The sequence below is a fragment of the Rosa chinensis genome, chromosome 6, assembly GCF_002994745.2.
Source record: "Rosa chinensis cultivar Old Blush chromosome 6, RchiOBHm-V2, whole genome shotgun sequence".
Classification (NCBI taxonomy): domain Eukaryota; kingdom Viridiplantae; phylum Streptophyta; class Magnoliopsida; order Rosales; family Rosaceae; genus Rosa; species Rosa chinensis.
This window is the reverse complement of record NC_037093.1, coordinates 14292934-14315638: the sequence shown is the minus strand read 5'-3', so window position 1 is coordinate 14315638 and position 22705 is coordinate 14292934. Positions and strand designations below refer to the sequence as shown.

Sequence of the window (22705 nt, the reverse complement as noted above, 5' to 3'; positions counted from 1 at the left end):
TTTTGTTGAATCACAAGTTTCACATTTTCAAATACTTGTCTTAAATCTACTGCTTTTGTTTACAAGAACTGAATTTTTACAGTGTAGGACCTATTTGCTATGGAGAGAAGAAGAGTGGTGGAGAATAAGATAGACACAAAGAAGAACATAGCTATCAATGAATGAATGAAGCAAAGAAGAATACCAATGCGGTTGAACTTATGGAGCAAAAACTGACATAGTAAGATAGTTCCAGGAGGCAGCAATAAATTTTTGTATAAGCTTCATTCATTTTGGTAACATTCATGAGAAAAAATAAAATGTAACTTAGGCTTTTGTATAAGCTTCTGTTTGGCTCCAAAACCAGTTGGCTTGCAAACTGTCTCTTTTGAGCGTGTGCGCAGGCGTGCCAGCACTGTGGGGTGCAGTCGTCGGGGAAGTCCCTTGACCTGACTTCTTCGTCAAGCGTTGTGGACGAGGAGAGCACCAACCTCGCCACAAGGTTCTTCTCTAGCCTTCCGAGAAAGGAATTCTTGCCTTACGGATAAGGACTTTGGATGTGATCTCTTCGCGTCACCGAATCGATACTCAACGTTGAAGGCTGAGTAGAGCAATCACTGGGAAGTTTGGAGAAACCACGGGTTTTGCTAAAGCGTGACTTTAGCTTCGCTGGGTTGCGAGGGCGTTACCCTTGCTTCCTGGTTGTATCGGTGGCGGAGGTACTGGCAGTCGGCTCGCCGGTTGATCTGGTGATGCTGACAGTCGGCTCTTGGAGAGATTAGGACTGACGCGCGGTCACGGGGTTTCAACGAGGTTGAAGGTTTGCTCCGGGGAGGCTTTGTAATCGCTGGGATTGATTGATTTGAGAGAGAGGTCCTTTGTTGTGTCGTCTTTAGCCTCTATATATAGGCTGCTCGTAGATTCTCCTTCCAAATAGGAATGAAATACTATATTTTAGGCCACAGTTATTGGCCTTAAATCAGATCAAAACTCGTAATAGTTTTGATATTATCGTAGGCGATAATTAATAATTATCCTCTGTCGCCGCTAGAATATAGGCAAAGATTAATTGCCTCTTAGAGTCCTGGATGTAATCTTCCTCTTAGCAACATAATTGCCTCAAGGACTGATTCCTGAATATTGGCTTCGCGAGCACTACGTAGCTCGTGGCATGCAATTATGTATCCCTTGTTTGTTGCAATTAAGGATAATTGCATCCTTCCATATACTGACTATTTGCATGGCTCACGTTCAATATATATAGTTAATGGCTGCTACCTTGATTCCTTGCATATATCTCTGCGCCTTGCTCCACATAACCTTGCATGGGAAAGCATTGGCTGGTAGCCCACCTTAATTGCATATATTATGCCCCTCCTTAATTGCTCCACTACAAGACATTGCATAGACAATTATATTATATATATCTCTCTCTTGATATTTGCGATTAAGGTGGTTGATTCCTTCCCAAACTTGTTCGCATCCTCGCAGAGTCTTGACAATCAAGCAAACAAATTACCATTAATTAATAATAAATCGATGAATATCCAGATTTGCTTCAGGATTGCTTGATCTCCAAGTAGGCCTTATTTAGCCTCTAAACAATATTTTCCGAACTTATCGAAAATAAATAGTTTGGGCCACGGATATTGGCCCGGATTTCTTCGAGTTCCCCTTGTCGGGAAAAAAATGTTATTTTGGGTTCAAACATTTCCCCCCAGACCTTGAAGTCAAAGTTCCTTGTCTTGACTGAAGAGGTCTTGAGTCAGTACTAATCGTGTAACAACGTCGTTTTAAAGCCACTTGCATTGGCTTAAATGAAAATTGATAATTCAACAGACCTCAATTGCTAGGTCGTGAAACTTTAATGACATTAAGTCATCTTGACGTGCAGCGAGATAGCTCATAATCAAAGCGGCACATTAACTGATTGATAATCATGTGATGAACATGAATACCTGGCACTTCGATCACAGATGATATTAACTATCTCTGATGAATTTTCACCTTTCGCGAAATATGTTATGTCGAAAAATAGAGGCCACAGATACTGGCCTTGTTGGATAGCTACTTATCTTTTATGCCTATGTTCTGACCACAATATTAGTCTAGAAGGACATGATCACATCGAGCATTTGTGTAGGCCTAATAGTCGCATGAGACGAGTTACGTATAGGAGCTTCCCTTAGTTCATTCTCAAGGCTCTGAAGAAAATAATAAATGCTTGCGTGAATATTGTAGACCACTTTCATGTCATGTGGATGAATCACAATCTCATACAGCATGGAGGCTACCAGCTATGCCCCCCCAGTGTTAGGAAACATATATTTTAATCATGCAATGCTAAGGCCATCAACCATGAATAGTCAAGACCAGCATATGCAGAGACTAAATCAAGCTATCATCCGGTCTGGCCATACTTGTTTCTTATATTCGCCAAAAGTGCTTCACTGAAGTAGAGTTTCAACCCCCTATAATGTTTGACGAACTATACCGAGAAAGTCAATCTCGAAACAGCAGATGAGCCTATTGAAGTGGTCATCAGCTCATACTTAGAGCCTAGCGAGAAACAGAGGCTCATTGCTCTATTACATGAATTCAAAGACTGTTTCGAGGAGAAGTATGAGGACATGCCTGGCCTGTCACCGGACTTGGTTTGCCATCAACTGCCAACACTCCCGGACAAGAGGCCTGTGAAATAAGAGCCGCAAAGAATGAACTCAGCAACCCAAGTCCTCGTCAAGGAGGAAGTCGAAAAAATGCATAAGTCAGGCATTATCAGGGTAGCCAAATACAATCAGTGGTTGTCTAATATAGTGCCTATTCGCAAGAAGAATGGCAAGATGTGGGTCTGCGTAGATTACAGAGACCTTAATGTCGCAACACCTAAAAAGGTCTACCCCATGCCGGTCGCGGATATGTTAGTAGACGCCGTAGCAGGACATGAATTATTATCCTTCATGGACGGCACCGCAGGATATCACTAGATTCCAGTTGCAGAAGAAGACAGACATAAAACCGCATTCCGTTGTCCTAGCTTCGCGGGTGTTTTTGAATATGTGGTTATGCCTTTTGGACTGAAAAATGCCGGAGCAACGTATCAGAGAGCCATGAACCTGATCTTCCACGACATACTGGGGAAGATTTTAGAGGTCTACATCGATGACATAGTGGTGAAGTCTCAGAAGAAGGGTGACCACATCACTGATCTCAGAAAGGTATTTGAGCGCATGCGGCAACACAAGCTCAGGATGAATCCAGCCAAATGTGTTTTTGGAGTTCAAGCAGGAGATTTTCTGGGATTCATTGTCCATTAGAGGGGCATCGAAGTCCCTGAAGATAAGGTCAGCACAGTCATCAATGCAACCGCTCCGCGAACGAAAAAGGACTTACAGCGTTTGTTGGGTAAGATTAACTTTCTGCGACGCTTCATCTCTAATTCTGCAGGCAAAATCCAGCCCTTCTCTCCGTTGCTGAGACTGCAAGGTCAGGCTGAGTTTGTATGGGAGTCTAAACATCAAGAGGCTTTTGACAGGATCAAGGCCTACCTCGCGAGTTCGCCAGTACTTGTTCCTCCGAGGACTGGATTCCCATTGAAGTTATATATATCGGCAGTGGAGGCTTCCATTGGTAGCCTGCTCGCCTAGGATGATGAGGAAGGTGTTGAGCACGCTATTTTCTACCTCAGCAGGACACTTACAGACTGCGAAACCAGGTATACTCCAATGGAAAAGCTGTGCCTTACATTGTACTTCTCCATATGCAAGTTGCGGCACTACATGTTATCTTTTACTACTCGCATCATCGCTCATACCGACTTGGTCAAATACATGCTATCGCGACCTATCTTGAGAGGCCGCATTGGCAAATGGGTATTGGCCCTGTCCGAGTTCTCGCTACAATACGTTCCCCAGAAAGCAGTAAAAGGACAGGCCATCGCAGACTTTCTGGCACATCACCCTACCTTGGATATCCCGACGGTGAGAGAGTTAGAGATAGCGCCCATAACCACCACCCGACCAGATTTGGCGCGCATTCCAAAGTACACCATATGGTATCAACCACAGTCTCCTTGCAGCCCTGGGTGTTGTTTTTTGATGGTTCAAGAACTGAAACATTAGCAGGGGCAGGGATTGTTCTGGAAAACCCAGCGGGCGATCGTTTCACTTACTCTTTCCAACTGGAGTTTAAGTGTACAAACAACCAAGCTGAGTACGAGGCCCTTATTATTGGCCTAGAAGTCTTACTGGAACTGGGGGTAAGAGATGTTCAGATCCGCGGCGATTCCTTACTTGTGATAAATCAGCTTCAAGAAAAATACAGATGTGCAAGCTGTTTGCTCGTCCCATATTTGAATCGCGCCATTGAGTTGTTGGATCAATTTGATGACGTGGGTTTGGAGTACATCCATCGTGAGCGCAACTTCGCGGCCAATGAACTCGCTCAGTTGGCTACAGGCATTACACTGAAATATGGGGTTCGCGAACGCATTCTGAAAGTCGAGCGCCGCACACTACCTTCATGGCTCGCACGGCCTGACCCTCCTGATGATCTAGTCGTCGCTGTCCTCGAGCCTATTGCCGTTGATTGGCGCATTCCATTGATCAATTACCTCAAGCAGCCAGACCAGACAGCTGACAGGAGGACTCGTTTTCTTGCCTTAAATTACTTCCTCAAGGAAGACAAGCTGCGTCGGCGTGGGGAGGATGGCATAGATTTTCGATGTGTGTATGGCCACGAAGCAAAATGACTAATGCGCGAAGCGCATACAGGGGTTTGTGGCGCCCATCAAGCGGGACCCAAGATGCGATGGCTCATCAGAAGACATGGGTATTACTGGCCTAGCATCTTGAAGGACTGTATCGCTTTTGCTAAAGGATGCCAAGACTGTCAGGCACACGGTCCGGTCCAGCACATTCCCAATATTCCCATGCAACCTATCATTAAACCTTGGCCTGCACGAGGCTGGGCATTGGACTTGATTGGGATGATACACCCCCATTCTTCTCTCCAACATAAGTTCATCATCATGGCTACTGACTTCTTTACCAAGTGGGTTGAAGCTGAACCTTTGAAGGAGGCCTCTGGTGCCACCATCCGCCAGTTCATCTTTCATAATATTATTTGCAGGTTTGGTATCCCCGAGGCGCTCGTTTCAAACCGGGGGCCAGCATTCATGGGAGGTCCTGTCGAGCAACTTGTCAACGATTTCGGCATCCAGTTCATCCACAGCACTCCATATTATGCTCAGTCCAACGGACAAGCGGAAGCTAGCACCAAGATTATTATTACCCTGTTAAAGAAGATGCTGGTAGAAAACCCTCGACAGTGGCACGACACTTTGTATGAGACACTCTGGGCTTACCGCACCTCCAAGAGGAATCCCATTGCTACCACACCCTATGCACTAATGTTTGGTCATGACGCAGTTTTACCTTTGGAAATCAACGTTCATTCCTTACGTGTGCAAGATCAGCACCACTTGATCGGTGAAGATTATGTCCAGGCGATGTGGCAAGAACACGAAGACTTAAGCGAGCAGCGCTTAGCGGCTTTGGATAATTTAGTAATGGAAAAGCAGCGTATCGCCCGCGCCTACGATAAGCGGACACGTGGTCGCAGTTACAAAGAGGGAGACCTTGTTTGAAAAGCTGTTTTGCCCTTTGGCGAGAAATTGACCGGTCGCGGTAAATGGACTCCGCGATGGGAAGGCCCTTTTGTTGTTCACCGCATTTTGGAACGTGGTTCTTTTCACCTCAAGGATTTGGATGGTGAAATCCATCGCAATCCCATCAACGGGCGATTCCTGAAGAAATATTACCCTAGTGTTTGGGAGTTCGAAGATCCACCGGATTAACCTTCGTCCTAGACTGGGGGGCAGTCATAGTTTTCCCCGGCTCGCATCATCTCTACGTTCAGGCCTTATTTTGTGGCCTTAGTCTCATATGTTTGCTTCGCCTACGAACAATAGGTGGGCAACACTCCATACACTCTGTAACATGAGGCCTTCTTTTCGAGGCCTTATTTTTTGAAGAATTTCCAAGTTTTGTTGTAATTTTTCCTTAGACAATACGTGTTAAGAATATACATGGTGGCCTGTACATGAGGCCTTATTTTATAACAATACTTCTTACCAAAAACATTCATTCATAGAGTGACTTTGTGGCCAAAAGCAGTACAAATTGAAACAGTTACATTTACAATTACAAAGCCAAAAGTGGCTTGAAAAATCATAAGGATTGCAGATCTGCTATGAGTGACCTGATTTGGTTGCGGCAAGCAAGATGTGGGTAGTACTGCTGGCACTCTTCCTCTCTTCACCCACATCCTCCTCTGATTTGAGTCACAACTGCTCTCATTTGTACCGGAGGAAGAGGGAAGGAAATACTCCATCCCAACCCTTCTAGTTGATTATCCTCCAGGATGGAGATGGTCTTCAGAGAGAGCGCGGCTCACAACCACATCTACCTCCAGGGAAAAAATAGAAGCCTCGTAATCAGACCCCGGAGGTAGGCTGCGGAAGAAGAACGGTCTGCCTTAAAGTGGCCTTCCGCCCTTCTCCCTCCTGCTCCACGCAAGCAGTCTGAGAAGAGGGACCCCTCAGAATCTGGTTCTGCCGCGTTAGGAGCGTGACGTGTTCTTCGGACTAACTGAAATCGGCGAGTTTCATCCGGATTTCCATAGGCCAAAGACATGCCACTGGACCTGAGATTAGGCCATGAGGTCTACCAAGGTCTTGAGATTAAGCCATGAAGCCTATGAGTTTATGATTGAGGGTGAAATCATGAGGAGAAGATTTCAGAAACTGAAGAAAGAGAAGTAAGGATCGCGAAACTATCTCTAGAAAAGCCATATTTGCTTGTGTTTATCACTTCTCCAAAGTACAGGTATTTATAGGGCCAATCTCAGTGGCCTTAACCGTACGATGGGCAGTTGAAATTCTTTCAACGCCATCAATAAGAGTATCAATGGAATTGAATGCAAAGATCTCGGAAATGAAGGCACTTGAAAGCGCGTGGGAGGCGGGGCAGTCTTCAAGGAGATAACCGCTCCATTTCGAGATTATCTTTTCAAACCAACTTCAATAGGAGTAAAGGTAAATTAATACATGGAACTGCTTAAAAGTTTGAGCACGTATATTTGGGCCAAGCAAAGTGGGCTAAATATATTAGATAAATAATAATATTGTTCATACAAACTGGGCCTAATAATAGAGGCCTAGAGTTTTCGGCCCGCATGGGTCAGACGCAGTAGATGTTCGTCCAAGCAAAAACTGGCGTCTGCAGCAGCTCGCTCCGCCTGTCGGGTTGCTTCGCAAGCTTGGGCGAGATTCTGAGACAATGCTTCAAAGGCCGCTAGGGGTTGCTCCAGTAAGGGTTCCTCATGTTCAAGGCGTGCCGTCACAGCGGTCAATTGGACTTGAAGATCTTGAATTTGGGACCGAAGGTGATTTTGCGTGATTCGCAAGTCTCTAACAAGGATAACCCTGTCCCTTAAGAAGTCGCGAGAGGTGTCAGCTTGTTGAGTGAGACCCTGATAGTAGGCCTGGGCTTGCCTGACTTGCGTAGTCGCGGCCGCTCTTTCATTAATTCGTGGGGGAAGATTCTGTAGCAGCTCTTCTATCTCAGTGAACTCGTTTTCAGTAATGGCTCGCTCGCGATAGAGAACCCTCAAGTATTCCAGAGCTCTGGCGGATGCGCTAGGCAGTAGGATGTCGGGGCTCAGAAGACGTTGGAGTCCATCCCTAGCCTCATCTATAACTTCAGGAGGGGCCACTTCAAGTACTCGAGCAAGCCTTTCCAGTCTGGAAGGAGGCTCAGGCGGTGGATCTGGTGCAGCAGCAGCGACATGAGCTTCATGAGGCTCTATAACAGAGGCCGCTTCCGGTTTCGGTTCAGCATTCAACTCTTCTCCCGCTTCAGGAGCATGAGGGGCAGGCTCCTGGATCGCCATGCCTTCGCCAGCTGGGCCAGCAGGATTAGCGCCAAGTACTTCCGCAGCAGCGGCCGCTTCCTCAGTAGGACCAGGATTTTGTGGTTAAGGAAGAATCATTAGGGTGCACAAAGAATAAAATAAGGATCAAGGCATTATGCTTGTCAAGAGAATGTACCTCTACAGCCGGAGACTCGAGAAGAATTGTTGTCGGTGCAAGCTCTTGAGCCGCTTCACCCGAAATTGGGCCAGGCGCTATCTATGCTATGGGATGTGCAGCGATTGGTTCTTCAGGTGGTGCGTCCAAAGGAGTTGTTCTTTCTTCAGTTTCAGGCGAGCTGTCATCTATAACCTGTACCAGGATTAAGGCCAGTTGCACGTCACTCAGGATGCTAGCGGGAGGTGGAGGATTATCGGAACCCATGGGCGCTTGGGCTTGTGAGGCAGATGTGCCTTCACCGGCGGTCGAAGAGCCTTCTCCAGCTTGGCTGGTGGACCGGCGACGAACCTGCAAGCGAGGACAGTTATAGGAATGAGCGAAATGGGAAGTAAATTCTAATAAGGGTTTCCTGCTTTGTACCAGTCGATCAGTGATTGGTTCATCCTCTTCCCATGGATCAGTGCGAGGGTCCGAGCGATTGCGCTTGCGAGCCAAGGCAGCGGCAACCTACCAAAATTAAAGGATTAGACTTAGCGTGGGGAGAAAGCACGGTCCTAAGAGTGAAGGGTTCTTATCGTTTGCGAATTATCGTCATCAGAAGAGGAATCTTCAACCTCAGGTTTCGCGATCACTACTTTCTGCTTTCCAGACTGGCCGGTGGCTGGAGAAGCATTAACTGCACGGCTGCCAGAAGGTGGCACATTTCCCTGGAACAACAAAGTTTGAGTTAAAAGGAAGAGTGAAAGAAGGAATAAAATGTAAACTAAGGTACTTACATCTTGAGGGGGCTCGCAGATTACAATACCAGTCCAGGCCTGCCGCAGGGCTCGCGCCGATTGCGGAGCTGGCTCATGAGGAGGTGGAGGTTGTGCAGCGTTTTCAAGGAAGCGATCAAGTAGCTCGATATCAGTAGTGTAGGGACATCTCAGTTCCCCAAAGATGGTCGCGAAGAGTTCATCATCTCGCTGGCTCCAGCAATTGACAGAAACTTCTGCCCACCATTCCTCATATTCCTCCTCAGTCCCATCCACAGCGTCGATGTCTTTAGCCCAATAGGGAAGGTCAACCAATGCGAGCATGCTTTGTGCTTGTGCAGGCCCAGAAGGGGGCCCAAATCTACGCCAGGAGGTGTTAAAGTTCCAGGCGTCATACAGCGGGAACGGCACTAGTTGGGAGAGGCCGAACTGGCGAGCGAAGTGGTTAGGGGCGTAAAGCTCGTTACTGAGTTCCTCGGCAGCGATTCTGATATCTGAACAAGAGATTGCGCGGCGAAAGGGCAAGCGCGCGCGATCGCTGTAGCGAGGAGCGCCGGGAAGGAATCCGTTTTCAAGTGGAGGTGGGAATCTTCTACCCAATATTATGTCGCAGTATGGCATCTCATCCAGGAGATACAGATAGATAAAGCATTCGGAGTAGGAAGGGGATGAGTACCTTTCCTCGCGGCTGAACCATTGACCCAAGAGTTGGTCTGCCGGTGGAAGCAGCAGAATGTCATCGCGACGGAAGAATGGAAAATAGGTTTGGATCCAGAAGTCCAAGATCCAAAAGGGGCCAAATATGCTAGTCTCAAAGGGATGCATAGTGGCCTGCTACAAAGTGCGATAAAGGGCTCCTAACACCGGTTGCCCGAGCCCGACATTACAGCCGTTGTAGAGGGCCGTTGCCAGCAAAGTCCAAGCACCAGTGGGCTTGCAAGAGGAAGTGCAGAAGATAAATTTACAGAGCCAATACTCCAAGAAAGCGATTCCGCCGGTCGCATTGTGCTCCCGACTATAATATGACAACCATCGTGGGTAGGAGCCACTGTGAGCGCTGCGACCATGTTGGGCCATGGTCGAGGTGAAGGTGATAGAGTCAAATTGACCATGTAAATAAGGCTCGCCATCGATGGGTAGGCCGGTGATGGAGAGAATATCCAGCAGGGTGATACTCATTTGACCGAATCGAAAGTCAAAAGTGTTTGTGGCGGTATTCCAGAAACAAAGAAAGGCAGCGAGTGGCGAACGGTTGCCGCCGCGCGAAAGATTAAAACAGAGATCGATAGTATGCGGGATACCTGCTGCGTTCCAGCGAGCTAGATCCCGTGTGCGCGTTTTGCGATACCAGGAGAGCTCCGCCGCACTGATGGAGGATGGCCAGTGCCCTATCTTTGCTAGATGATTCTGGGCACCCCAACTTGTGAAATCTCCAAGAGTCCTTCGGAGGACTGGGATGGGTCGACGAACAGGCAGGCCATAGAAGGCGATTGCATCTGCCGGAATAAAGTCTCGTGGCGGGGGCCCAGTCCGGCGTGATGATTCGGGAGTCGGAGGAGTAGGGGTCTTTGAATATTGGTGTGAAGATGAATGCGGGCACCGATGTTGGTTCCCCAGGCGCGGGCTGCTTGTTCGTTCAGTTCCTCTTCTTGGTCGATAACTATCTTCTTCGGAGGAGCCATTTCTGGGTTTCGATGAAGAAGTTTTGGCTGTAAGAGGGTTTCTGGGTTTTAGGAAACTAAAAGGGTTTCTGATGTGACAGGTTGGAAGTGGCTGCGAGTTTAAATAAGAAATTTTGTGAGGGAAATGATACAACAGAAAGGCGTTTTGCAAGCGAAAGGACTCAAACTTCATTAATGACATCGTTTCAAGTGATCGGCGCGTCGTTTTAGTCCCCTTCAAGCAGTTACATCTTCGCGGGCCTGCTTTCGGGACCTGGGGGGCAATGTTTGAGCCCAAAAGTAATTTTGGCAAGATCCTTTAGTGGATTTAGCTCAGTGGGCCGATACCTGCAGCCCAAAAATAAGCCTGCTTGGGTTTAGGTTACAGCTTCGCCCATTCCGTAATCCATAAGGAAAACGAAGCCTTATGAGAGTCAAGTAGCAGAAATTGAATAGGAAACTTCAATCAATAATCCTTCTATAGCAAGGAACAGTCAAAGCCCTAGGTATAAATACTAGGGTTCAAGGACAGAAGAAGAACCTCTCTCAAATCAATCAATCCCAGCGATTACAAAGCCTCCCCGGAGCAAACCTTCAACCTCGTTGAAACCCGGTGACAGCGCGCCAGTCCTAATCTGGGCCTAACAATTCCTCACTCACTCCAATAAGAGATTAGTGTGCTCACTTACCCAATTTAAAAGTAAAAAGACTATTTTAGACAAAACACAATCCAATCTCTCTTCTTAGACCCAGTCAGCTTCTCTCTCTCTCTCACTGAACTCTGCGGTGCTCGACCTAGGCCTCCGGCGAATCAGATCGCCAGTCTCTCAACACAGTCAATTGCAGAATGATATCAATCAGATAGGCAACTCAAGCCATCGGAGAATCAGACCAATGCAATCCTTTTATCCCATCATTCCTCTTCTCTGATGCTTCTCGTCTATCCTCCTTTGATCACCACTTCGAGTCTAAGGCCGAGCCTCCAAGACCTATCCTCAATAAGCTGGTACCATCTGAGAGAACGGTTACATTGTCATAAAAAACAGGCTCTACAAGGTTCGATCTCTCCCTTTTCTCCCCCATTTCCTTCAAATCTAAACCTTTTCTACATCTTTTGCCTTTAGATTTCTCCTCCTTTTTATTCGATCGTTCGTCTCTGTTTGTTACGGCATCATTTTGCAGATTTTGTTGATTTGTATATGATTGACTTCTGGTTTCGTAAAGATAGCATTTAGCTTTCTTTAGCTTTTAATTTTGTGACAGATTATGACGGATTGGATGGTGAAGAGAGAAGAGAAGAGGAGGAGGAGGAGGAAGAAGAAGAGAATGGTGGTGTCATGGTTGTTAAGATAGTGAAGAGAGAAGAGAAGAGAGGAGGTAAGGCGTGGTGTGGGGTGCATGACGTGCACCGACTGTGGGTTGGGACTGATTTTAACTCCGCCGAACCAGAACTAGACGGCGATGAATGAGGCGTGGACTTGATAGTATTACGTTAAATATTTATTCCATCTTCTTTTGTTTTAATTTATGTCAGTTGAATAGTTTTTCTGGGTGATAGTACTACAACACAAATGTCCAAGCGCCCATTTTATTATGTTGCTAGAGCTAAGTCTTTCACTTTTTTTTTGGTTGATTTTATTGAAAAGTATGAGAAAATATGTAGAAATGATGTTTTAATTCCAGTTATGTACTAGAATAGCATCTGTTTGGTAGATTTTGTAGATTGGTGACTGACTATAGTAATGTTTAATTGTTGTAATCGTCTTGTTGACATTTTATTGGGGGGCAATAATAAGATTATTGGGGGGGCAATAAAATAGGACGCCGGATTACTGTCACCGGTCCGGTGGCCTGATTCCGGTGATTGGTTGTCAGAATCTGGCCACCAGAGTTCGGCGACCGATCATGGGAGTCCAGTGAAGTCTCCGATGACTCTCTCTCTCTAAGTGACAAAGAGGGAGATGGCAAAATTGTCCTAAAAATAAATGGAAAAAAAAAAAAAAAAAAAAACTTAATTGGGTATTAGGCCAAAAGATATGTAAATTATTGGGTAAGTGGACAATCTCATAAGATGTTTGGGTAAGTAGGGTTAGTACTGCTCAAATTTGGGTAAATAGACATTTTCCCAAAAATATATTCTTTTGTACACGTGTCATTCTTTCATACGTTGCAGGATTTTCATGTTCACAATTAATTTGACCGATAACCTATCCTACACAAATTACACTCATAGATAATATGTGGAGCTCGCCGCTGCCACAAGGAGGAATCAAGGCTCGTTCTTATGCCTGTATGTTAACCAACTCGATGGAAACCTCTTCGATTCAGTCAACTTACTCCCCCAACCATGTGCTGTGACAAGAGGCTAGGTATGTCAAGATAACCTAAAATGAAATTAAAAGAAACCAAAAGAAAACGACCGGTGCACTTGGGACCAATGGAGTAGCCATGGGTTGTAGCCCAATCCCCATAAGAGATCGAATTCGTTGTATATTAATATATTTGGCTATAAGCAATGAAACTAGTACAAATATTAAGCTTGATTTTGACAAAAGAAAAAACAAACAAAATAGAAATTAGCCCACTTCAGTCAGTTGCTATATGCTTTAATGGGGATCAAAGCAAAATTTCATCCCTGGGGTAAATTTCTTGCCCTGCCTCGACCTTATTGTCTCTTTACTTAATTTCCATGCATTGGTTTGTTTATACGTTGTTTGAGAAATTTTCTTATCCAGCGGTTATTGGGATTAATTTAAATTACAATATCATCCCCCCATACCGGAACTTGGAAAGGGATAATTTTCTTTGCTTTAGGGATCACAATCGTTGTTATAGGGTCGAATATCTTATGTGACTCAATCAGATGAAGATTTTTGTCATCCCTACCTTTCTCAATCTACATGTAAAACAATTCCATGCTAAGAAACTGACTGATCTATTTCAAAAAAAAAAAAAAACTGACTGATATATTTTGTTACATACGATCATAGTTGCCATGCAATGATCTTCCATATATAAGAAAATCATTAGGATTGATAGTACCTCTATGAAAAGTAAAACCCTATATATAAACATCGATCTCACATACGCAAAACAAAAGGGAATGTGAAGCCTAGCCTTGAGCAACTTGATCAAGTTTCTGTCCTGATTGCTAATTGATTTTTGATTGAATGCCAGAAAATTACCCTCATGTCTGTGAAGCTGATCGAATCCTTCATGAATGAACTCATAGCTAATGATCGATAAGGTTAGCAGCTAGAAAATCCAATGCGAGCTAGTCATAAATTAATTTGCATTAAACTAATCTTGATTATTGACATTAAATTGATCAATATATGGAACCAAATTATATTATGACCCGGTCAAATGTCATCATCATCATGTCATACAATCGTATGGAAAACACATTGTAAAGGTCATGGGTTCGATTCTTATTGACATATGTAAGGGTGGGGTGGACTAAGGGGTTTTTTTTATTAAAAAAAAAAAAAAAAAAAAAAAAAAAAACATTATCCTTAGTGGTGCGTTAATTCGTACTCTTTTTCCCCAACTTTTCGTTAGGTTAAAATCGCAATGCTTGCTTGACTTAATTCCAAACTAAAATAGACTACTGGTTGACCCTCGATCTTTTCGGTTGATGGAGAAGCTTCCTTGACTATGTAATTAGATCTAATTTGTGATTCTCATGTAAACACACACACAAAAACCATTAACAAAAACATATTTGACCTAATGATAGTCATGTTACGCATGTAAATTATATGTAACGGAAGTAGAGAGGGAAGAAGAAAGAGACTTAGTTGGAGGACTACACCGATATAATTGGAAAAACTCGAACTTATGAGCATTACAATACTTGCAATATGTTTTCACGTTTCTTGCCAGCCACCAATTTAGAAAAGGGTTGTCAATTTGGCAGTTTTGCACTAAACTGTATCAGCTGCCTACATCTATAAGAACCCTGCATGCCAACATCTGAATTCACCATCTCATTCTAACTGTCAGCCTTTTATCCCCTAACGTATTAATCTCGATCGATCACTCTTATTCTTTCAAGTGTTGCATTTGATAGACGAATAATATGGGTTCCAGTTTTGCACAAGCACTTTCTGCAATGCTGCTAATTGCTTCAATGGTGGCATTTTGCACTGCCAACAAGGATTGGAAGCACGGGAACTACACCGGTTGGGGTTCTAACCATGGTCCATATCACCTTAACACGACAAACGGACCCAACAATAAGATCGTTGTGGGTGGTTCGGACTGGCATTATGGTTTTAACTACGCAGATTGGTCTTTGAAAAATAACTCATTTTACGTCCAGGACACTCTAGGTGAGTTTTACATTTCTTTGTTCAATAAACTATATTGATGATCTGACAATTTTCGACTTCTTTGCCAGTACGTTTTTTTTTTTTTTTTATATAGTGGTTTAACACCATAATTTTTGCATATGCTTTTCCTTATCACTTCGACCAAACAAATCACAGCATCATCTTCTTCCTAATTAATAGAAATATGTACCTGGCTTATTTAATATTTATATATACTTGATGATGGTGCTTGCAGTTTTCAAGTATGATCCACCAAACGACACCACACGTCCTCATAGCGTGTACTTGCTACCAAACCTTTGGAGCTTCATAAACTGCGACTTTAGCCAGGCCAGGATTGTGGGAAGTCCAACACAAGGAGGCGGAGACGGGTTTCAGTTCGTGCTCAAGAGCTGGCAGCCTTACTACTTCGCTTGTGGTGAGCACGATGGTGCTCATTGTAAGGACGGAATGATGAGGTTCTTTGTCTTCCCCAAGCTCCGCGGCTGGCACTACTGAGAGTTTGAGATCGAAGCACTCTCAGAAAGTACGGGATTCCCTTGTTGATCTGGGATTCAATGGTGATTGATTTCTTTTTCATAATTGACTAATAAATTACCTTTGAGCAAATAACAAGACTTGGCATAAAGACTTGACATATTGTACTTAGTTGATCATACAAGTACTTCACCAGTGATCATACTCGACACTTGGAATATATACTCATTTCCAAAATTAGTTTTTTTTATATAAATGATGACAAGTTGTATTAAAATAATATTAAGCAGTACAGAGGGTGATGTTAAAATGCATGAAAAATAAAACTGAAGAACCAAAACGAGATGCATAATCGCATCTAAATTATATTCAATAGTGTTTGAGTCCAAAAGTAATTTTGGCAATATCCTTTAAGAGGATTGAGCATAGCGGGTCAATACATGCGGTCCAAAAATAAGTCTACCTGGTTTTGGGTTACAGCTTTGCTCATTCTGAAGTCCATAAGGAAAACGATCCCTTATAGGATTCAAGTAGCAGAGATAGATTAGGAATCTTCAATCAATAATCTTTCTATGGCAAGGAACAGCTGAAACCCTAGGTATAAATACCAGGTTTCATTGTTTTAGGGGACAATAAAGACACAACTCTTCAACTAATTGCACAGATTATCAAAGCATCTCCGGAGCAAACCTACCTTCAACCTAGTTGAAAACAGCGAAGCAAGTGTACCGCCCTCTCAACCCAGCGAAACTAAAGTCACGCTTTAGCAAACCTGTACTTTCTCCTACTTCGCAGTGATTGCTCTGCTTAACCTACAACGTTGAGTGTCAAGTTGGTGACGCAAGAGATCACACTACAAGTCCTTATTTGTAAGGCAAAAGTCTTTTTCTGAAAGACATAGAAAAGAGTCTTGTGATGAGGTTGGTGCTCTCCTTATCCACAATGCTTGAGAAGAAGTCAGGTCTGGGGACGCCTCGAGGACTACACCGCACGGTGTTGGCACTCTCACACACTCAAAAGAGACAGTTTGCTACCCAGACTGGTTTAGGAGCCAAATAAATAGAACAAGATCAAATGCCAAAATGGTTGATGACTACCAGAAGTGAACTTAAGACCTCCCACTCGATTATGTTTGATTTATTCTATGACATTAGTTATGTTGAAATTTTGCCAAACCTCATCTTGATCTGGGGAGAAATCAAACTTTATTTGGAGCATTACGATTGCTCAACCCACCAATTTAGAAGATGCCTCAGTTTGGGTATTTACTGCCTGCATAAAAGATAAAAACCCATCATCCTATAAATACCGACATCTGAGAGTCCACCATCGCATTCAAAAGTCTCATTCCCTACCCAATTTCATTCTCCTAATTCCCTAGTAAAGTATTCGTTAATTCCTCTTTGATCTTAATATTTGCTGCCAATGCTCAGAAATAATAAACCGAAATGTCCTCAAAAATAACTTCAAAAAGTGACAGCAATTTGTTACTGTTTTTGGTGCACTCTGTTACAACAACTGAATAATTCAATGTCTAAAATAAATTACAACTGAGTTCATAATTGATAAATTACAGCACCTACGGTAAAAGCAGTATCAACAATATGCACACTAAAAAAATGAAAAATTTAACAATTTTTGTTTCTTAAACCCTTGTGCACTAAGAGAGAGTTTTCATTGCTCGTGTCAAACCACCTCAGCTCGGTTTGACACCCTGATGAAAAATTACTTAGGACACCCTTGTTTGTAGCTGCCATGGTTCATTATGGTACATGGCGTGGGCTAGCTTGTCTTATAACCCAAGCAAAGTAACCCTCTGGGCTTGTAGTTCATCAATGCCATCTTGCTTAGTTGAGAATGAGGACGGGAATGAGATACCCTTTTCTCCTCACAATGAGCTGCTCTGCCAGACTTAAAGCTTAGTCTCCTTAGAAATGTTGGCTTCTTCCTCATTGATTCTGCTTTCTCATCTCTTTCACTTTGCTTCCCTAACTTGTCCAACTTACTCATCTGGCCCATTTGAATAAGTCTGACTTGCCTTGCAAACTCGACTCCTTTCGGCTGAGTCAGTTGCCTCTTTGGAACAATTTGTCCACCCATTTCTCTCGATATCGGTTCAGGCGCAGGCGCAGAAGTTGTTGCGTCTTCGTCCCCAGGCTCATTCGTAGTCTGATTGTTTGTAGCATATGAGGGCGTAGCAGCTGAAGCTTTCTTCTTCTTTTCCTCCTTGACATTTTTCAATGCCGCCATGAATGGATCAAAATCATCATTCCACAACCTCTTATATCCAAATGGCAATTTAAGCACGAAATTACTCGGAGACCCCGGGACAGACGCACCAGTTTCTGCTTGGCTTGCCAGCTTTTCATTTCTGTTCCTCTGAAGCCGCGGTGGAAGCTTGAGTGGAGGGGCAAGCGGCATGACTTTCCCATCACAGAAAAGCTCATCTGCAAATGCCATGCTGATCGGAAGTGAATCCCCGCGCTGCCTTGGCTTTCTATCATGACCAAACGGGCCCGATTGGACCAGACTTTGATCACCAACATCAAGACTAAAATTTAGACCGGTTTCAAACTCAAAGTCATCGAGATAGGCATTGGCGTCGTGGTATGACATTGGTGTAGGGCACTCATTTAGATCAGTTTGGTAACCAATTAATGGACTAGTACCAGTTGAGGTTTCTCTGGTAGGACTACTCGGAACACTGTAGAAGTAGAGGTTATTGTGAGGGCTGCATATACCAGGACTGGTGGGTGCACTAATATTAACATAGGGAAAGTGATCATCTGGGATTTCCATGATCGAGCAAGGTAGAACTTCAGGTTTTGGTTTGCTTTAACTTTGTAGAGGATTCTTGGGTTGAGTGTAGAGCTTTTTACTCCCCAGTTGAAGGAAAGCCTTGTGTCTTATATACGAAGTATATTTCATTCTCCTTCCAAAGTAATCTTATATACGAAGTATATTTCATTCGCCTTCCAAAGTAATCTTCAAAGGGTTTTAACAATTAAGGTAAGTAATCGAATAGATAGTCCGGCTTCTCGTCCCTTCCTATCCACAATTCACTCCAAGGGTCAGAGAGTTGATTCTTCAAAGGGTTCATATACGGCGTCTAGTGAGAATGAGCTATTAATCCCTCCAAAATCCAAATGTGTCTTTTGTATCTTTTATTATTTGTGATTTTTTTACTTTCTCCGAGATACCTAGCCTCGTTGTTTTCTAAATAGACAAAGGTCAAGTCATGAAAATAACCACAAAAGAGAATCAAGAACCACCAGCAACCTTGGTACAAAGATTTCACTTATAAGTCAAGTCACGAGACTAGATTGTGCTTCAAATAAGTGGTCAAACTAATCAAGGCAATTATTCCGTGACAACACCCAATGGAAAATACAAACACAAATACAATAAAAAATACAAAAATATAAAAATCCTATCCACTCAATTGCACTGTCTTTTTCCAATAAAAAAAATTCATTGTCTTATACTCGCTCACGTTTCTAATAATTGTCATTTTATACATTAACATGTAAGTTTTGATGAATTGCACCCTAATTTTTTTTATTTCTACGTATTAACTCTTGTGTCACTTTTGAATAATATTGGTCTAATATTTGGAAAGTAAAAATAAGAAAATTGTTTAAGACCGAGAGATCGATAGAAGAAGCCATAAGGGGATGACGGTGTGGATGAGAATGGATTTGGAGACAAATGATGTTGTTCTCGTTGCACTGGTGCTGACGGCACTTATTGGGATCGTGTTCATTGTTGACGTTGGCCGGTGGGTTTTCTTCTTTTTGACAAATAGGGGTGGGAAAAAACCTAACCACATTGAGGCTTAGTTTGGGATTGTTGTGCTGTGAGGGGAAGCACTTTTGATTTTGCTGTGAGAGGAAGCACTTCTGATTTTGCTGTGAGGGAAAGTAGTTGAGTGTTTGGTAAACCATTTTCAAAAGTGCTGTAAGAATAAAAAGTAAATTTAAATGTTTGGTAAGTTGTAAACAAATAATATTGTGACTTGGTGTAATTACGAAAAGGGTCATAAATGTTAAAACATGTAAAATCAATAATTTTTTTTTTTTCATTTTTTTTTTCAACCATTTCAGTGAATCACTTTAGACCATTGGATCTTGCACCACTCGATCTTACCCGTCAACTTTATCTTTTAACTTGGGGTATAAATAACTTGGTACATATGTCGTCCAACCCAGAAGCTTCCATCACCTTCGCCCGATCTCCAACCCGTTTATCATCATGAACGACCCGACTGTAACTCCGCCTTCCGATAACCTCTCGACATCGGATTAGAGGCATAATGCTCGTCTTGACAGCGCGAAGCAGGACTCGGACTTCCTTGAGTTAAACATTGAACTATGCCAACGGTTCGAAGCCGGAAAGCTTCGAGATTCCGGTGGTTTTCTTTATTTTTTCTGTAACCCCAGTCACCGATGATGATGAATAGGTATGAAAAATGATCTTCTTGTTGAAGAATATATACTTTGAATTTTGGTTTCTGTTACAATTTTGAGGAGTTGGGTATTGATTTCCTCTGGTCCATTTCCTATCTTAATGCATGTCTATTAATATACGTTGTGGTTAAATTCCAGATTTTATGAACCTGGAAGAGAATAACTATTGGGTCATCTTGGTTGATTAGAGCAAAGAGCTGTCTTGTTACAGCAGCAACACCAAGCTCTGTTCAGAGAAGAATCCAATAGTTTTAGAGGATGGGACATTTGATGTAAATTTTAGAGTACATGAAGGATAGTTTCGGACTTGAGTAAAGTTTCATTTAATCTTCCGCGTCTTCAATTTGGTTTCCGCAAAAGCGGAAATGAGAAGCTGCTCATAGTGGCTTTTGATTTCCTGCTGTTGGCAGCAGCGCTTCTGCCCAAAAGTAGAAATTTTGGAGTTTACCAAACACCCTCCAGTCTGACCAGAAGCGCTTTTGGACTAAAAGCAGGTTCCAAAAGCAATGCCAAACTAAGCCTGAATCAAACCAAACCGTAAAACCTCAAAAAAAAAAAAAATGTTTTACCAAAAACTTAGATTTTATGGATGAAATCAGATATATATGCAGTACCAAACCGACCTATGAGTTTGGTTTGGTACTCAAAACTGGAGAGAACTTAACCAGATATATTATGTCTAATTTAGTTTCTTGTTATACATGTTTATTTATTTATACTCTTTCAAAAAGTAGTTTTACGTTTCACATATTTTTTATTTATTCATTTAAGTTGCATCATGTTTTGTAGATTAGAAGCTTTTGTTTTGTAATGTATGTTATATAAAATGATGACGTCTTTTAAACTAGCAACCTCTTCACATAACGTAAGGGTTTGGTGGAGCTAAAACTCGGAGTAAAACTTTGGGGCTCCTCCTTGCGTTGGCTACTCTCGTTCGATGGCACCCCAATACTGATGACGGCTCTTTGCCTAGTTGGAGTATGGTGGCTGCAGTCGGGCAGGGATGTAGGTGCCTTCGGCGTGGAGTCGTATGTGATCTCCTTTGTTTCCGATTGGTGACGGCTACGGTTTGAGGAGCACGACCTGCATCAATCAGTCTTTTCTGGTGGCGGTATATATTGAGTTGTCTAGCTAGATGGTGGTGGAGGAGGCAAGGATGCAACGACTGGGCTTCTATGATCTTGATGCAAGGTGGCTATGGTTGGTGGGTTGGTGTTGAATATCCGGGTTGATGGTTGATTCATGATGGATAGGAACAATGGCTTATTGGTGATGGTAAGGCCATATGGCAAATGTTTGATGGTTGGGTGAGTGGAGGGGTGGTGGCCACAATTTTTGTGTTTGGAGAGGAGGAGGTCAGTTGGGTAGTTCTTGGTTCTTTGGTGAATGCTCTTAGGCTAGCGTCGGAGCTTTTGGGAAAGGAAGGGAGGGGGACAGCAACTGGTTCTTATTTTTTATTAGGGTTTTAATATTTGTTAGGGTTAATAAGTCCCTATGTTAACCAAATAGCCACCCTCAAGTATAAGGGCCAAGTGATAGTGTAGGGATTATGAGTAGGGGATATCATACCCAAGGGATTGGAAAACCCACTCTAGCTAGGGAAAACCTAAAGGCTGCAAGATGAATATGCAAATGTACAAATTACAAACAAGGGCTCACAAGTGGATCAAAGTTCATGGTGAATATAAGCAAGATGGTGTAGTGGTTTGATTTTGGTTTTGGAAATAGTTTCAACTCAAATAAGCATACAATAAAAACTTGAAATGTAAACTAGGCTATGCTAAACTAGATGTGATAGAATGGATGAAAGTTAGAGCTTTAGGTTGTTCACCATAGCCTCCCTTGCATGCATTGATGTTCAAACTATAACTAATGTAATCCCAAGTATCCAATTACCCTCTTAGCATACGGATAAGACTACTAAATACTATGGCCTAAACTCCTTTGATTTTATCAATTTCCACCAGATAAGTGCGAAACTAACTATCCAAGAACAAATCATATTACCAGATAAATATCAATTCCTTTCTCCTAGATGCATAAAGATTTGAGTTTAGATAATCAAGCAAGCAAACCAATTCTAGATCTAGGTGATCTTAACTCACTACCTTCACATACACACCTAGTGTGCTATCATGCTTTCAATGTTTAAAGCTAGCTACTCTCTAAACATTGTTCATGTAATGACAAATGCAAAATATTCACATTAGCTAGATTCAAATACAAACATTCACGTCTTGATTTAGCATGCGAAGATGATTATGGAAATTGCATCAAATAAGATTCAAACATCAATTCATTACAAGTTTGGCTAGGGCTTTCAACTCTAGCCCCAACAATAGATTACTCACACGTATCTACATAAACTAGCATCAACATAATGGAAAACATTAAGCTATCAAAGAATGGAGTTCATAAATGACTAAGGATGATCACAAGTGAAGGATGATGAAGTGGTTGATCATGAAAACGTTGTCATGGAGATGATGTGGTGGCTCTCTTGTGCTCTAACTTCTTCCTTGAACTCCTTCTTCAAGACTTGAGATGATGATGAAGCTTGGTATTTGTAAGATGTTATGAGTAGGGATGTAGTTGGAAAATGAACTGATGAAGATTGAGGTTTTGTGGAGGAGATGGTGGTGGATTATGTAGAGAATAGAGAGAGAAAAATATGTAATGGCTAAGTATGGGTGATGCCTCCTTCCTTGAGAGAATGAGTGCTTAAATAGATGGAGAGAGAGATGTGAAATGGTGCTGAGAAGCAAAAGGGAGAAGCTCAAGCCTTGTAAGAAGCATGGAGGTGGAGTATAAGGGTGGTAATATATCCCAAAATCAAGGGAAAATGGCATAGGAGTGATGGTGTAGGTTGGAGTAGGAAATGATGAGTGAGGGATGGTGATTAAGCCTAAAACATGATAGATATTGGAGTGTTGATGATGAT

The 22705-nt window shown here is 42.9% G+C and overlaps 4 protein-coding genes across 4 annotated transcripts; 3 read left to right on the top strand and 1 right to left on the bottom strand.

The window, feature by feature from the left end:
• The first annotated feature begins 3847 nt into the window (after window positions 1–3847).
• On the top strand, window positions 3848–4729 carry LOC112170864. The gene has a single exon (XM_024308150.1). The coding sequence runs from the start codon at window positions 3848–3850 to the stop codon at window positions 4727–4729; it is 882 nt and encodes a 293-aa protein (XP_024163918.1).
• A 279-nt stretch (window positions 4730–5008) lies between these two features.
• On the top strand, window positions 5009–5836 carry LOC112170863. Its single transcript, XM_024308149.1, has 2 exons — window positions 5009–5485; window positions 5651–5836. Exons 1-2 carry the CDS (start codon window positions 5009–5011, stop codon window positions 5834–5836), a joined length of 663 nt encoding a protein of 220 aa, XP_024163917.1.
• An 8657-nt stretch (window positions 5837–14493) lies between these two features.
• LOC112169382 lies at window positions 14494–15502 on the top strand. The gene is made up of 2 exons (XM_024306404.2): window positions 14494–14821; window positions 15057–15502. Exons 1-2 carry the CDS (start codon window positions 14569–14571, stop codon window positions 15317–15319), a joined length of 516 nt encoding a protein of 171 aa, XP_024162172.1. The 5' UTR covers window positions 14494–14568; the 3' UTR covers window positions 15320–15502.
• Window positions 15503–17080: 1578 nt separating this feature from the next.
• LOC112170862 lies at window positions 17081–18097 on the bottom strand. The gene has a single exon (XM_024308148.1). It carries the CDS (start codon window positions 18095–18097, stop codon window positions 17081–17083), a length of 1017 nt encoding a protein of 338 aa, XP_024163916.1.
• Between the last annotated feature and the right edge of the window lie 4608 nt (window positions 18098–22705).

What these genes read in the sequence shown, in the direction of transcription:
- LOC112170863 (XM_024308149.1), top strand. Translation starts at nt 5,009, where the DNA reads ATGGCTACTGACTTCTTTACCAAGTGGGTTGAAGCTGAACCTTTGAAG. An exon ending in TCGGTGAAGATTATGTCCAG is followed by an intron (nt 5,486 to 5,650) that starts GCGATGTGGCAA and finishes CCCTTTGGCGAG; the next exon opens with AAATTGACCGGTCGCGGTAA.
- LOC112170864 (XM_024308150.1), top strand. Translation starts at nt 3,848, where the DNA reads ATGGGTATTGGCCCTGTCCGAGTTCTCGCTACAATACGTTCCCCAGAA.
- LOC112170862 (XM_024308148.1), bottom strand. Translation starts at nt 18,097, where the DNA reads ATGGAAATCCCAGATGATCACTTTCCCTATGTTAATATTAGTGCACCC.
- LOC112169382 (XM_024306404.2), top strand. Translation starts at nt 14,569, where the DNA reads ATGGGTTCCAGTTTTGCACAAGCACTTTCTGCAATGCTGCTAATTGCT. An exon ending in TTACGTCCAGGACACTCTAG is followed by an intron (nt 14,822 to 15,056) that starts GTGAGTTTTACA and finishes TGGTGCTTGCAG; the next exon opens with TTTTCAAGTATGATCCACCA.